General features: G+C 42.4%; 1 protein-coding gene across 6 annotated transcripts in view; it reads left to right on the forward strand.

The window, feature by feature from the left end:
• LOC108236147 (RNA binding protein fox-1 homolog 2) overlaps positions 1-11,868 on the forward strand; it is a 55,654-nt gene extending 43,786 nt beyond the window's left edge. For 2 of the 6 annotated variants that reach the window (XM_017416619.3, XM_017416623.3), the window contains 7 exons: positions 56-143; positions 523-579; positions 1,937-2,090; positions 3,098-3,140; positions 7,112-7,209; positions 8,291-8,366; positions 8,614-11,868. In XM_017416619.3, the coding sequence (XP_017272108.1) occupies positions 56-143; positions 523-579; positions 1,937-2,090; positions 3,098-3,140; positions 7,112-7,209; positions 8,291-8,366; positions 8,614-8,658 (561 nt within the window). In that variant the 3' untranslated portion in view covers positions 8,659-11,868. Of the gene's footprint in view, positions 1-55; positions 144-522; positions 580-1,936; positions 2,091-3,097; positions 3,141-3,580; positions 3,624-7,111; positions 7,210-8,290; positions 8,367-8,613 lie in introns of those variants that run through there. The other 4 variants (XR_005233823.1, XM_017416620.3, XM_017416622.3 and 1 more) reach the window with 4 other exon arrangements.
• Positions 11,869-14,074: the final 2,206 nt, after the last annotated feature.

Raw genomic sequence — 14,074 nt, forward strand, 5'->3', positions numbered from 1 at the left:
CCCACCCCCACTCTGTGATGTTTGTGCGCTTGACTGTCTGCTCCTCCACCCCCAGGTGAATAATGCCACCGCCAGGGTGATGACTAACAAGAAAATGGTCAGCCCCTACCCTAACGGAGAGGCTCTCAGCACGCTTCCCTATGGTAACAACCGCAGTGACGCACACTAACAATGAACCCTAGCTGGTCTAATAGCCCCAAACAGCACAGGTACACGGGGGAGCGACAGCTGGAGGTAAAAAGTACTCGCCGTCTCTGCTGCTCGCATGAAATGTGTAGGTGAACACACACGTGGACTTTGTGCTGCAAGCGAGTCCGACTTCTGAAAGTCAAATCTGTTGAAGAAAGCATCACAATATGTTTCAAGCTAAATCATTAACTACAGAAGGAAGCGAAGGTAGAGAGTAAATATTACAAGGACGAAATGTGACAAAATCTGCTGCAGGTATGAAGGAATAATTCTTTCATAAAAACTGCTCCTATGTTTTGTTTATCTGTTCCTTTTTTTCTGCTCAACTATCAGCAGGGTGGAAACTGAGCCCCATGGTGGGGGCTGTGTATGGACCAGAGCTCTATGCAGGTAAGACCAACCTCCATCTGTCTGCTGACCACGTTTACATTAAGGCTGCGCAATGTTAGAAAATGATACGGCTGCAGAAATGTTGTGTGACAGTATCAGTTGCGATAAACCCACATCTTCCTCACGCTTCTATCTGCCGTGACGTCTCGAAGCTCCGTGTTTCTTAGCATCTCAGCCACTTACAGTGGATTGTAAAAGTATTCAACCACTTGTTTTTTTTATTTTTGTTGCCTTGTAACCTGGAGTTTAATTAAATTTTTAATTTAGGTTGTGGAAAGTAAAAAAAAACAAACAAAAAAATGCATCCCTAACCTTGAACATTCCACAGAGCACCATTAAATCCATTATTAGAAAATGGAAGGATTGTGTTATTCGTGCTGTGTGGCTCGTTTTTCTTATTTGCACACATGCTACAACGACAAGGAGGACATTAATCAGAGAAGCAGCCAAAAGGCAGAAAGCAACCCTGACGGAGCTGGGCAGCTCTTCTGCATAGATACCAATAATAATGCCAATAAGCTGCACAGTGCTGGCCTTTTTGGAGGAGTGGGTAGAAAAATAAGATTGCTTTAAGAAAAAAAAGAAAGAAAGGCAGATCATTTTAAAGAAGGTGATCAGATGAGACTAAAATAATTTGTTTGCCATTAAGGACAATTCCATGTCGACTACAAGCCTGCCGCCTCTCATTATGCTGGAAAAAAAACATCTTCACAGTGAAGCATGGTGGTGGCAGCGTCATGGTGTGGGGATGTTTTTCATCAGCAAAAACTAGGAAACTGGTCAGATTTAAAGAAAAGATGGATAGATAAAATGCAAAGAAATTCATGAGAGGAACTTGTTTGAGTCTTCTGAGGTTCATGTGAAGGTAAATAAACTTGAAACTTGAAGATCTGAGCATCTGTAGGAAAAATGTGCACTCGTGTGTAAAAACTTCACCCGCAAAAACCTTTTACACGAATATTTCCTGAATGCACAATTTACAAATGTGTAAAATTACATTTACTTAAATATAATAGCAGTTACAACATTTTAATTAGTTATTTATTTGTGTATATATTTTTTTTAAATTGGTGTTTTTATTTTAAATACAACTACAACTCAAAGGTTACAACTTCCCTAAGCTGAATCCTCATTGGAGGACTCAATATATTAGTCTTTTGTGATATTAATTGATGCTGCAATGACAATAAATGTTGTGATATAACGTGAACCCTTATATTCAGTCTTTATATTATTGCTCTGTTTATCTTGCATTTCTCCTAACTGAACCATTCAATTTTTTCTTCATTGTTCTTTTCCTGCCTGCGCTGTCATCTCTGTTCTTCTAAAATTTGCCGTTCTCATTCCTCACCCTCAGTCCCAGGGTTTCCCTATCCTACAGCAGCAGCAGCCGCCGCCACAACAGCAGCCGCTGCGGCGTTTCGCGGCGCCCACCTGCGGGGCCGAGGTCGGCCTGTTTACAGCGCCGTGAGGGCTGCTGTGCCTCAGCCTGCCATCTCTGCCTATCCCGGGTAATAAACAACAGCTGCGTAGCTGTCCCAGATTTTTTCATAAAACAAAACAAACAAACAAAAAATTCAGAAATGTGATTTGTGTGGTGCTCCAGCAAATCTGTTGAGCTTTACCTCTGGAGTTATTTTCTATTTGCACAGATCTTTGTCTGACTGAAGTGCTCCTTCACTTCTCAAACATTATTCACACTTCACTCCATTCAGCAGTCCAGCTGGCAGATTGTCAGTCCACAAGCAGTCCGGCGGAGCGTGACACTCTGATGGGACCGCACTGGCGAATGTTCATTTAAATAAACAGATACCACCGGCAGCAGATTTGCATAAACACACACAGACCACATTTAGTCTTTATACAAATGGAGCCGCCTTGCGCAGAGATTTGCTACACATGATTTGCTGTGGTCTGTTTTTATTTGTATCTCCTCACCGTGCGATCTGTGCATGTCATCGCGCTATGATGATTGGCTAACTGGGCGGAGACCGCTGTAATTTCCTGATCAAAGCAGATCTGACAGATTTCTGGTCTAGTGGTGACTTGATATGATGGGCTAAAACTAAGCTGAAGAAGATGAAATTGGAGAATGCAGGAAATGTCGGCTCCAGTGAAAACTACACCTTCCAGACTTCCTTTCCTGTAAAACGACCCAATCAAAGTGGCCTTTATTGCACCGGTCTTCTTGTAGCAGGGGGGACATTAGCAGTTTATGGTCTCATTTCAGTTCAGTGAACTTAATGTATTATCCCCATGAGTGCGTTGTTTAATGTTTTCCTTTTTTTTAGCTGCACTTGTGGAGCTTAAATGGAAGTTGTATTTCCTCTGCATGCTGCATGGGTGTGAATTAACCACTTTTTTCTCTTTCTTTCGTTCTTTCTCCTCCTTTTCCCACTTGTGTTTCTGCCGTGTTGTGATCCTCCTCCACCTTGGGTTTTTGGGACTGTGCACCACTCCGTTTGCACCCCTCCCCTCCCCTCTCTGTGTCTCTGCTGTGTTCCCCCCCCGCTCTCAGCGTGGTGTATCAGGATGGGTTTTATGGAGCTGCAGAGTTATATGTAAGTAAATTCACCTGCAACCAACACAACATCTCTGTCCCTCCCCTCACAGCTTTTTATTTTTATTTTATTTATTTTTTCCTCCTCTGGGGGTGATTCTGCATGTGCATCCAGTCATGCGCTGCACAGAGCTGCCTGCCTAATGGTGAACTGATCTTTAGATGCAGGTCCGTTTTTGACATGAAGCGATTTATGCCCAAGGATCATCTTTGTTTGCGGTAGATTTCTTTTTGTGCACCAACTGCAACAAAATAAGGTCGAGTTTTAAAACAATATCAGCTGATTTAATAATAAAAAAAGACAAATTAATGATAGGAAACACCACTACGGAGGCTGCTCTGTAGGCGGATGAGGCAGCGTGCATCTGTGTGTGTGTGTGTGCGTGCGCGTGTGTGTGTGTGTATCCAGGTTGACAACGGTTGTTTCTGTTTTCTCTGTAGACTAGTGTTTCAGGACTCAGTCCTTAGTCCCAGATTGTCTCAGGTAGGGTCAACTCACCACCAAACCCACAGTGTGCTTTGCTTTTACCTCCTCTGATCTTACGAATCATCTTCTGATCTTATCTGGAACATGTCGTCTTTTAGATGTTTTAAAGAGATTTACAGCTGCTTCCAAGTTTGCTTTGTTTTTCTACTAACTCACCGTTTTATTTTATTTTTTTTACTTTTAGTTGTGGGAAAGAAACATGCTTGTTCACTAAACTACTAAACTGCGTTGCTTAGATTTTTCCTTTTCAGCCTTTCACCAAAGAGAACCTGGTCTCTCTTGTTTGGTTTCTTCGTTTGGGAGAAAAATGTTTCTTATGTAATTTTCTTGCTGGCAAAAGTGACTAAATGCCTGCCTTTATGGTCAAATATTTGCATACTCTTATCAGAGAGCACATAATGGCAGTTTGGGCTTTTTCTGCTTGTTTTTTGTGACTTTTAAAACATTTATATTTACATAACGATTTTCTACATTTCCTAACTTTGACACTATAGTTGTACAATTTAAAAACCACCAGTGGAGCTAATCCTGCTGAGAAAAATAAACTTTATAAAGTACCAGTTACATGTTGGGTGCAATTAGTTTGTATCTATTAAATTAATATTATTACCTGGTGTTATAATAGCATCAAGAGTGAGGAAATTAAAGCAAACAATTAAAAGCCTACCTCGGTCAGTCCTTTGTGGGACATTTGTGAGGGCTTTTTGTCCACCAGATTATTTTCAGTATATGTTGTGTGTTTGATGACAATGGTTATAATTAAGAATTATGTTCAGTTGTGTTAGAAATGTAGTTTAAAAGAGGACAAACCTGCCAGCATGTGAGCAAAATGAGCCTAACTCTGTATCAATAGAAGTCTCTTCATCGCATCAGATGGTTCTGCTGTGTTGCTCTTTACTTCTTTAAATATATATGTTACCTTCTGGTGCTGCGTTCCTTTGCACTGTTGTCAGAAAAATAAATAAAGCCCCACATCTCTAGTGCACAGACTCTGGTTCCAAAAAAAAATACAACATGGCTGCTTCTGTAAAACGGTTCCTGCTGGCTTCGAGTCCCAACTACGAGAGAAGTCAGGGACAGTTAGTCTGTTATTATAATACGTTTATAGGGTGATGCCTCCACACCCCAAAACAGTTAGTTACAGCTTCTCTTCTCTTCTCCACACAGATTCTCCATGCTGACTTTTATTTTACCCCCGAGTTACACCTCCTTCTTCAGTTCTGCCACTTTACCTCTCTGTTTATACGTAATGTCAGCACCATGTCATGTGACTGACTGCACTGCGGCGTTAATGTGGAGAAGAGAAGAAAACTGATGGGGATGGTGGGGTAATTCCAAGAAGGACGTTCAACAAACTTTAAGTTATTCTGAGCAGGGAAACTGAGTTTTTGCTTCAAGAACAGCTGATTATAATTACAGGGTTCAGTCAACTCTGACCAGCTTCACCTTGTCTGGGTATCAGATGCCTACTGGTTCCTGATGAGCATCACTGTTCAGTTAAAGAAGCTGAACACAACATTGGTGGAAAAAAAAGACCAGTTAGCTTGAGCTAAGGCTCATGCTAATTGAAGCTAATGCTAACATCTGCATCGATGCATTGTTGGGATTTTCAGACTGGTTTAAAATACCTTTAATTATCTAGATGTGTCATATAAAATGTCTTGTCTCCTCCCTGTCTGAACTGAAGGAAAATGTGAACCAATCCTGGCTTTAAAATGTTTAAGTCTAAATTTGAAACATGTTAAAGATATAATGTAGAATAAAGCACAATGTAAATGTACTTTAACAGCTACAATTCTGTATTTGCACACATACTACAAACCTAAAACACAGAAATCTTTCCTAGGTGGTATTACTTCATAATTCTAGTATATTGAAGGTTCTTATATAGTTACTCCTACAGTCCATGCTTATGTAAACTAAATAGAGCACAATGAAAAGGTGTAATATAGGTGTAAATACATTTTATGTCAGGGTTCTGGTGTCAGATGATGCTAATTACATGTTCTCAGCTAAAACCAGAGAAATTATGTTGTCCGTCACCTCGTACTCAGGCACGTATTTCCGCATATCTCGCCGACTGTAAATATGAAGTGCCGCTGCATTCAAGTAGTATTTGAAATGCAAAACCTCTGCGTTTTCATAATCCTCCTGCAGAAAATGAGCCGAGACTTGTGAGTCTTCATTGCACAAAAGTTTATTTAGTTGAGAATTCGAATTGATTCCCTGCTTCGCAAAATAATTTGCATCCAAATTTACACAGTTAAGAAAAGAAATTTACTTAGAAGGGAGCAATATCAGTTGGATTGTTTTGTTAGGATTACATCGATTTAATTGATTCAATCTTGGTGCTTTTTGTCACAAAAACTGCCGCAGAAAAAATATCCCAGTTCTGCTGCAATGAATGTCCTTTAAATTGTACTGATATGTACATTTCACCATTATTTGCATAAAAACCAAAGTGTTTATTGCATTTGCAGTCAAAATTTGATGCAACCCTGATGGTTTAAACTGTGTAGCCTGAAATATTCCTTTCAAATGGAAGGTTTTGAATTCAGCAGCGTGGGATGCTCTTAAAGCCGTCTGCCTCAAGGGGCTCTAGTTGAAATGGAGAACATGCTCTCTTCCTGAATTAACCGGCCTTCCTCGGATAATAAGTGAAGCATGTGCTGATCAGCTGCTGCATGCAGACAAACTGTATTACCGCTCCTCCACCCTCCACTCACCCGCAGAGCGCCGCTCTCTCCCATTAATAACCCCGCTTCCTGCCTCTGCTCCGTGTCCTGCAGGTGTCTCGGAGTGCTCGGGTGTTTTCTGTTGTGCTTTGCTGATCTCTATTCACATCAGGTTCAAATGCAGTGGGGTGGTGTGTTTGTTTTCTGGGTCATGCATGTAGTCTCAGCGCGAGGAGATGATTTTAGTGTCAGTCTAGACTTGTGTGGATGCGTTTGTGTGCGACTCTGTCCTCCATCTTCACCCCCACTCCCTTTTTTTTTTTTACTTATTTAATTTTAAAAACAGATAATTATAACAAATGTGTTGATCTGTCTGTAAGCAAAGGAACGTTTCAGCTTCTAGCATCCATTAGTGTCCTCAGACTGTAGGCGTTGTTTTCTGTCTCATCAATAGTTTTTTCATGTTCCCAGCTTAGTGAGCATTTTGTCTTCCTCTGTTTTTACTTCCCTCTACTCATCTAGTGGTAATACAGTAACTCTGACAGTTTAATTCCTCCATCTCTGTCTCACTGATGAAATACTTCTTGTCCCACATCCAACACCACACTCCTCCTTTCCTCATTCACACGTAAGACACAAATAAACAATTATTCTCTGTAAATGTTGTCAAAGCTGGACTTGTTTGATGCCAGGAAGCACAATTAAAGCATTTATTGACGCAGATATTTGTTAATTGTAAAGTTCCTTTTCTTGAAACATACCAGTTAGTTGTGATGTGTGTGTGTTGCGTGTGTGTGTGTGTGTCTTTAGGGAGGCTACCCCGCTGCTGCCGCTGCTGCTGCCTATCGCTACGCCCAGCCTGCAGCCGTAACCGGAGCAACCGCCGCCGCAGCCGCCTACAGTGACAGGTGAGGCCGACGCAGAACATGCACTGCTAAATACACACACACACACACACACACACACCAGTGGACGACGTAACCCTGACATACAGAACTGATCAAAGGCCTCAGGACTGAAACCCAGCAGGGAAGGAAACACCTTCCTGAGTTAATAGAAGTGTGATGGCGTTCATTTTTAGAGTCCTATCTGTCACACGGTTAACACATTAAGCTGGATCTTTATTTATTCTACTGTGCAGTTTGAGGGATTAATAAAGGGATAGTTTGAACATCCTAAAGGGGGGAGTTGTTGTAGATGGCTCTTTAAAAACCTCAGTTTGTGAAAATAGAGTTTAATTATTAACGAGCTAACAGCTAGTCTGAGCTGGTTGATAAAGCTAAGTTGACCACTGCTGTCGTAAAACAACTCGTAACATTTACATGCAAGAACTATTTTTGAAAACCCCATTTACAAAGAAATCTGTAGTTGTTACCAAGTGCATATATCAGCAACAGCAGCCAGCTGTAGCACTTCTGGTGCATTTCCAGCAGGAATGTTGTAATTTTTCTGCTGGAATAACTGTGCAATCCAAAACTGACAGCGGTGTAAAGATTCATAAAGCAGGGCTGAGACATTTTAAAGATTTGAGTCATCATAAATTGGCAGAAATCGTCTTTTGGTCCTGACTTGGCTCCGACCAGCCGTTACCTCGCCAGGGCGGTCCAAGCGGGCCTCTTCTGAAGCGGATCGATGCCGATTTAAAACGACTCCATAGCTGTTTAGACCAATTCTGTTTCATGATGTGTCGTTAATATGGACCGGAGCAGCAGGGGTATTTCAGCATTTTTGTAGGAATTTTTTTTTCACAAAGAGAAACCTTATTAACCCTAACCCCAGCCCAACATTAAACACTTTATTCTGAACGTTTTTTCCCTTGTTTGAAAAGGCAAGTGGAGCCACATTATTCGTTTTCTTGTTTTAGGCATTTTCTCATATCTACACCAACATCAGCAGTTCTACGTGCTTTTAAAACAGGAGTTACTGAAGTGTTTTTGTGTGTAAAATATGCTTTAATAATCCAACATGACTCTCGTTTTGTGTTCCTAGTTACGGTCGGGTGTACACCACAGACCCGTACCATGCTTTAGCTCCAGCTGCTGCTGCTTACGGAGTTGGAGCCATGGTGAGTAATCTGTCTATGAACACATGAACGAGTTGTGTTTTTATAGGTGGAGGGTTAATATAGCGGATACTTTGTTTATTTAGTGAAAAGAATAAAAAGTTGATGGTGCTGTTCGTTTTAAGCTGCAGTTTTTGGACTTCTGCTCGAGATAGAAATTTATAAGCTGTATTTATTGGATTTTATAGAATAATTTCTCCAACACAAATGTAAAGATCTAATTTTACATCTCTCTGTTTTTCTCTTTCAGGCGAGTTTATATCGAGCAGGCTACAGTCGGTTTGCTCCGTACTAAATCCACAAACCACACCCAAGGAATTTCACTTTGCTCCAAAAACCCCTTCTTCTTCTTCTTCTTCAGCTCAGTATTTGGCAGGAGCACCCCTTCATTCTTCTGCAGGCAGACTCTAGTGACAAGTCATGTGTTTTTGTTTAGATTTTTTTCTTCTTTTTTTTTTCTTTGTGGCGAGAAGGGCCGTCGCCACATCATCAAGTCCAACTCCGTCCGTCCTCTTCTGTCTGTCGCTGACATGGGATCAAAGAAGAAAAATGAAAAAAAGAGAAAAACTACCAGGAAAGTCTCTGACATGAAACTCTGGAGTCTGCTGCTTTGAACTGCAGTGCAGGATAATAATAATAATAATAATATTACAAAAAAAAAACCTACACTCTGGGAGCCAGGAGGAGAGGGACTGATCTTCCTGTGTGCTCCAGCACACTACAAACCTTTTACCCTAAGAGTCACATAACTCAGTATATGAACTTCCTGTAATTCGATCTGTACAGACACATTCAGCACCAAGTATACGGTTTCCTCTCTCATTTCCTCCAACGTTCTTCTGAAAGTGATAGAACTGCCAGAGCACTACTGTATAAAGGTACTCATGTTTTTAAACACTACATTGACATAAAGCGTCAGCTCACTACGGAATTACGTTCATGTTAACACTATAGAAAAATGAAAACAAGAAGAAAAAAAAAGATCAAATGGAATGTTGAGTACAGAAGATATAGGAATTATGTTTTGTTTTTTTGTTTTCATCATTTTTTTTATTTCTGAAAGCTTGAATATGGAACAATCCGTTGAAGGGAACACTCAGACATCTCGCCGACAGAAACCACTCTCGTTCTGCCCCTTTCTTTGCTCACTTTCATCCCATATCTAAAGCAAGGAAACAAATTCATGCTTCAAAAAAAAAAAAAAAATGTTTATATATATATATATATATATATATATGTGTGTGTGAGAACGACAAGGAAAGAAAACCGAAGAGTTAGTTTTTTTCTGCATTGCCTCAGTTTCTTCTTACTGCCAGGAAATGTCTCGATTAATGACACGGATGTTGCATTTTACCTCTGATACTGTCCACGACAGAACCCAGGTTCTGTTCATCATTTGCTCATTCTGCAATCTGAACAACTGCAGTAACTTTCAATAATTCAGCGCGCTCCCCATCAGTGACTCGCCCTCGATGCTCTTTTGCTTCTTCCAGAGAAAAAAAAGGAAAAAGACAAAAAACAAAAAAGGACTCTGTACATTTCTGTCTCCTAAACCTAGACATTCCAGTAGTCGCGCAGAGATCCAGCGGATCTGATGGACGACGAACCGTTGGAACGCAGACAAACGAGACGTGGCGAAAGCGGGAGTGCCTGCGTGGGAGACGGTGGCGTTCAGCTCCAGGCAGAGCCGATGTCAGGGGGTGGGGTGGGGGTGGGGGGGACGAGGCACGCAGGGGGTGCAGCGATGTAATGAAGTATGGAAGCATAAAAAGAGATTTGATCATGGCTTCTCTATTAGACTTATAGTCACACGTTCTTCAGTCTTTTTGTAGTTTAATTCCCATCATGCTCCTAAGGATTGCTCTCTAAGTAGTTTTAAACTTTTACTTCCGGTGAATCTGAAGGCGACATTTAAAGAAAAAAGAAAAAAAAATGGTCCGGCAACCAGTTTTCCACCTACATCAGACCTGTATGTTACTCACTAAGTTTTTGTTGTTCCAAATATCCTATGTTTGCCTCTGTTTTTTTGGCTGTATTTCAATTTGTTGCCGTTTTTGTTTTGTTTTTTTGTTTTTTTTACAGTGCAGTGTTGTAGCAGCACTTTGGGAAAATGTCATCGAAGCAGCATCTGCAGAAAAAGGTCACAGCCAATTGGGAACGTCTGACTCGCTAACATAACGCTGTTAAACTCAATTTGCTTCGCACCCCTAATTTATTGACGCTCCCCCCCCATACACACACACACACACTCACACACTCACACGGTGTACACGAGGAGGTTTGTTTGCTGGAGACAAAGGAAATCGGAGCGGAAGGACGGGTAGAAACAGGAGGACGCCGGGTTTGGCTTTTCTCAGCAGGGACAAATTTACAGAAAAGGGTGTCCACGTTGTGTCAAAAGGGGCCCAGCAGTAGGCGCCTTCTGAACAATGAAATGACGTGGGTGGTTGGCAGAGGAGGGGGGAACTGTGGTGAAGGTGAGAAGCTGAGCTATTAATCATTAGCTGACAGAATAACAACGTCCCCCGCTGTCTGTTAGGGGGTACAGCCAGCATGAGAGGGAGGGGGGGTTGTCTTGTATGATCGTGAAACAGTGTGCAGTAGGTCCAATGAGTATTCTTGACGAGCATTACCTCCTTTTTTTTTTTTTTTTAATCTAAATGTTCCTTACAAGTATTATTGGCAGTGTTTCTATGCATGTTTTTTGCAAAGAGAGGAAGGGTGTCAGTCGTTTTTTTCTTTTTGTGCACGAGTTCAAATCCCAGTGCTGGAGGGTGTGTGGGGTGGGGGGAGGGTGGGGGGTATGGTGATAAGGACGGGGTTCGCCCGGTAGGAAGAGGGGAGAGGTTTTGCGATGTGACGTGTGGCGAGCGGCGAGGAAGGTTGGTGAAGGTCCAATGTGAAGAGAAGTCCGTCCTCTGCAGTAGTCGGTGTTCTCTGTGCCTCTGTGGTCGTCATGGTGATCACCAGTCATAAGAGATATGTAAAGTTTAATTGGGTTTATCCGGACCCCTGCGGTTTCCTTTTTCCTTTGCCGGGAAGAACTCTGTGATCATGTCGTGCTCGCGCAGCAAAGGCTTCATTTACGACGACGTAACGTTCGGCGCAGCGGCGGCACGCGTTCTGCGCGTTTTCATCCCCCGCCAGCTGGGGCAAAATCGTGTTCGGAGGGCGTGCAGATCAGCCACAGAGGCGTGACACCCAGAAAAGGTCCTCCTCCGCTGTCGTTGGCCGACGCTGGCTCTGCACCGTGTGCTCAAGTCAGCCCCAGTAGGAGGTTTTGTACAGCAAATAATGAATGGGTTTGAATTGCATGTGAAGGTTTTTTTTGTTTTTGGTCACATGCTCTTAAAAACTCATTTATCCAAGTGTTTTTGTTTTTTAAATAAGTGACAGTAAATAAGTGTATTTTCTCATGTTTTATTTTGCCATCCTTGTGTCTGCCTTCTGTTTATTCTCTCCATTATTATTGAATGTATATAATAAATAAACTGTTTGGTTTTTATTCTGGTCTTTGGATGGTTTGTGTCTTTTCGCAGGTTTGACATCGTGGAGTCGTGTGTGTGTGTGTGTGTTTTTACCAGGAGGCGATGTGACGTACGTTGAGATTATATCCTGGAGCTGGTTTGTATTGTGTCAGCCTCCTCCTATGATTGTGTCACGAGCTTATCGTTTCTGCTCAGTGTTTGTCTAATTCTGAAACCACAGAGGTAAAATGGCCTGGAAGGGTTGCAAAACTTCCACAACAGCCTGAAAGTTTCCCTCCTCGGTGGTTCATCGGCTCGGGCAAGCCGAATGATTGACGGAAGCTGCGATTGCAGACGATTAAAACATCTCAGCCGGCTGTACAGTGCTGTTAATTCTTGACTCTTGCTCCTGCAGACTGAAATCCTCGGCGCGATAAGCTCCACCACCTCCAAACTTCCTCATGGCTGCCAAGGGGGAAACAATCTGGAACAGGCTTTAATTGCATGTGGAGCTAATGGCCAGTAAATGGGTTGAATGTGGCAGGAAACCTCATATCCCCGCTAATTGCTCTAATGCACAAGAGGCCAATTGCCAATTTGACGGCACGGTCTTTCTGAGTAATTGAAGTTTGGGTAATTGGAGGAATAGATTGAAGACGGGTCTCAAAAGGGGGAGCGGCAGTGGGCTGAATGTGATGAAGATGGAGGCTGACCTTAGGACGCTGGATCCACTACGGGCCACAGCAGAGGGCGAAAAATAAGCTGAAGCGTCTCACCCTGTCGATTGCAGCAGTTGGAGCTTACGCTGACACATTTTTGACCTAAATGAGACGGCGATAACTACAACACAAAGCCATTTCAGCCCTTCATCTCTGTCTCTGTGGCTGCTGTCTGATATGCCCAGATGTTGCCCTCTTGTGGTTAAAATGTGACACTGCAGCTCAGGGTGATTAGTCATGGTAAAATGAAAGCTCACCTTCTTTCCATTCAGGGTTTATATATATATATACACACACACACACACATTGGTCTTTACAAGGTTCTAAAAGTATTCAAATTTAACTTCAAGTGTCCAAAAACGCACAACTGATTCCACCATGTCAATATTTTTTAAACAAAAATGAAGACAAATGGAAAAGCTGTGTGATAAATTAACCTACCCCCTGATTCAGAAGGTTGTAAAACTTCCGTCAGCAGTACCTCTGGTTCCCACATGGTCGTGGAGGAATTTTGTCCCACTCTTCTCTACAGCGTAGCTTTAGTCTTCTTCAGCCCAGATAATAACCCCTGCACAGTTCTTTTAAAGTACCATCCCAGCAGTTCAGTCAGGCTGCAGTCTGGGCTTTACTGGACCGTTGTTAGGTCTTTTTGGCATCGTTAGGTCTTCAGCTGTGTTTGGGATCGTTGCTCCGCTTCATGACCCAGTTCGGTCCAAGCCTCAGCTGTCAGACAGATGACAGCTGAGGCTTGGACCGAAGCTTTAGGTGACGCATCAGGTTCGTTAAACTACCTCTCTTTGATTGTAATCTGTGCAGGTCAAAAGGTGACAGACTTGGATCGACTCGATGACCTCAAGGTGCCCAAATCATCAGCCCTCCACTACCGTGCTCTACAGTTAGTATCAGTTACTTGTGCTGACATGCTGTGTTTGTTTGTTTTTAATCATTAAGCGGTGCAGTCTGAGTAAACATCACTACTTTAGTCTCATTTGTCCAAAGGACGTCGTTCCTTGTAATTTAGATGCAGCTTCATGAAGCCACACTTGTTCATTTTTCCTTTTCCTCTGATTGTCCCAACAGGAACGTTTGACCTGCCAGCCGAGGCCTGTAAAAGGCTGAGACGGAGTCATTTCTCTGAGCGTTGCTTGGTCCGACCTCGGGGTGAGTTTGCCAAGATGTCCACTCTCTGAAAGACCGGCAGCTGTCTGAAGTGCTTTCCACCTACAAATAATCTTTCTGCTGTAGACGGGGCAGCAACAGTTGCTTCTCTAAAGTCACTGCTGATGTCTTTTCCTCCTCTGCAACAAAACTGACAAACCTGCTTCTTGTAGAGGTGATCAGACTGATGATGATCAGGTAATCAATACATCCGATCAGCAGCTCCTGGCTGAAACTTTCCCTCTTTAAATCCTGTGGAAGCACCAAGCGTGGGTTTAGTTTTTCCACACAGCTTCTCAGTTTTGGCGTCATTTCTGTTTAATAACTGACATGGTGGAATCTGCTGGGTGTTTTTGGACACTTGATT

Source organism: Kryptolebias marmoratus, linkage group LG12, assembly GCF_001649575.2.
Source record: "Kryptolebias marmoratus isolate JLee-2015 linkage group LG12, ASM164957v2, whole genome shotgun sequence".
In the NCBI taxonomy this organism is placed as follows: Eukaryota; Metazoa; Chordata; class Actinopteri; order Cyprinodontiformes; family Rivulidae; genus Kryptolebias; species Kryptolebias marmoratus.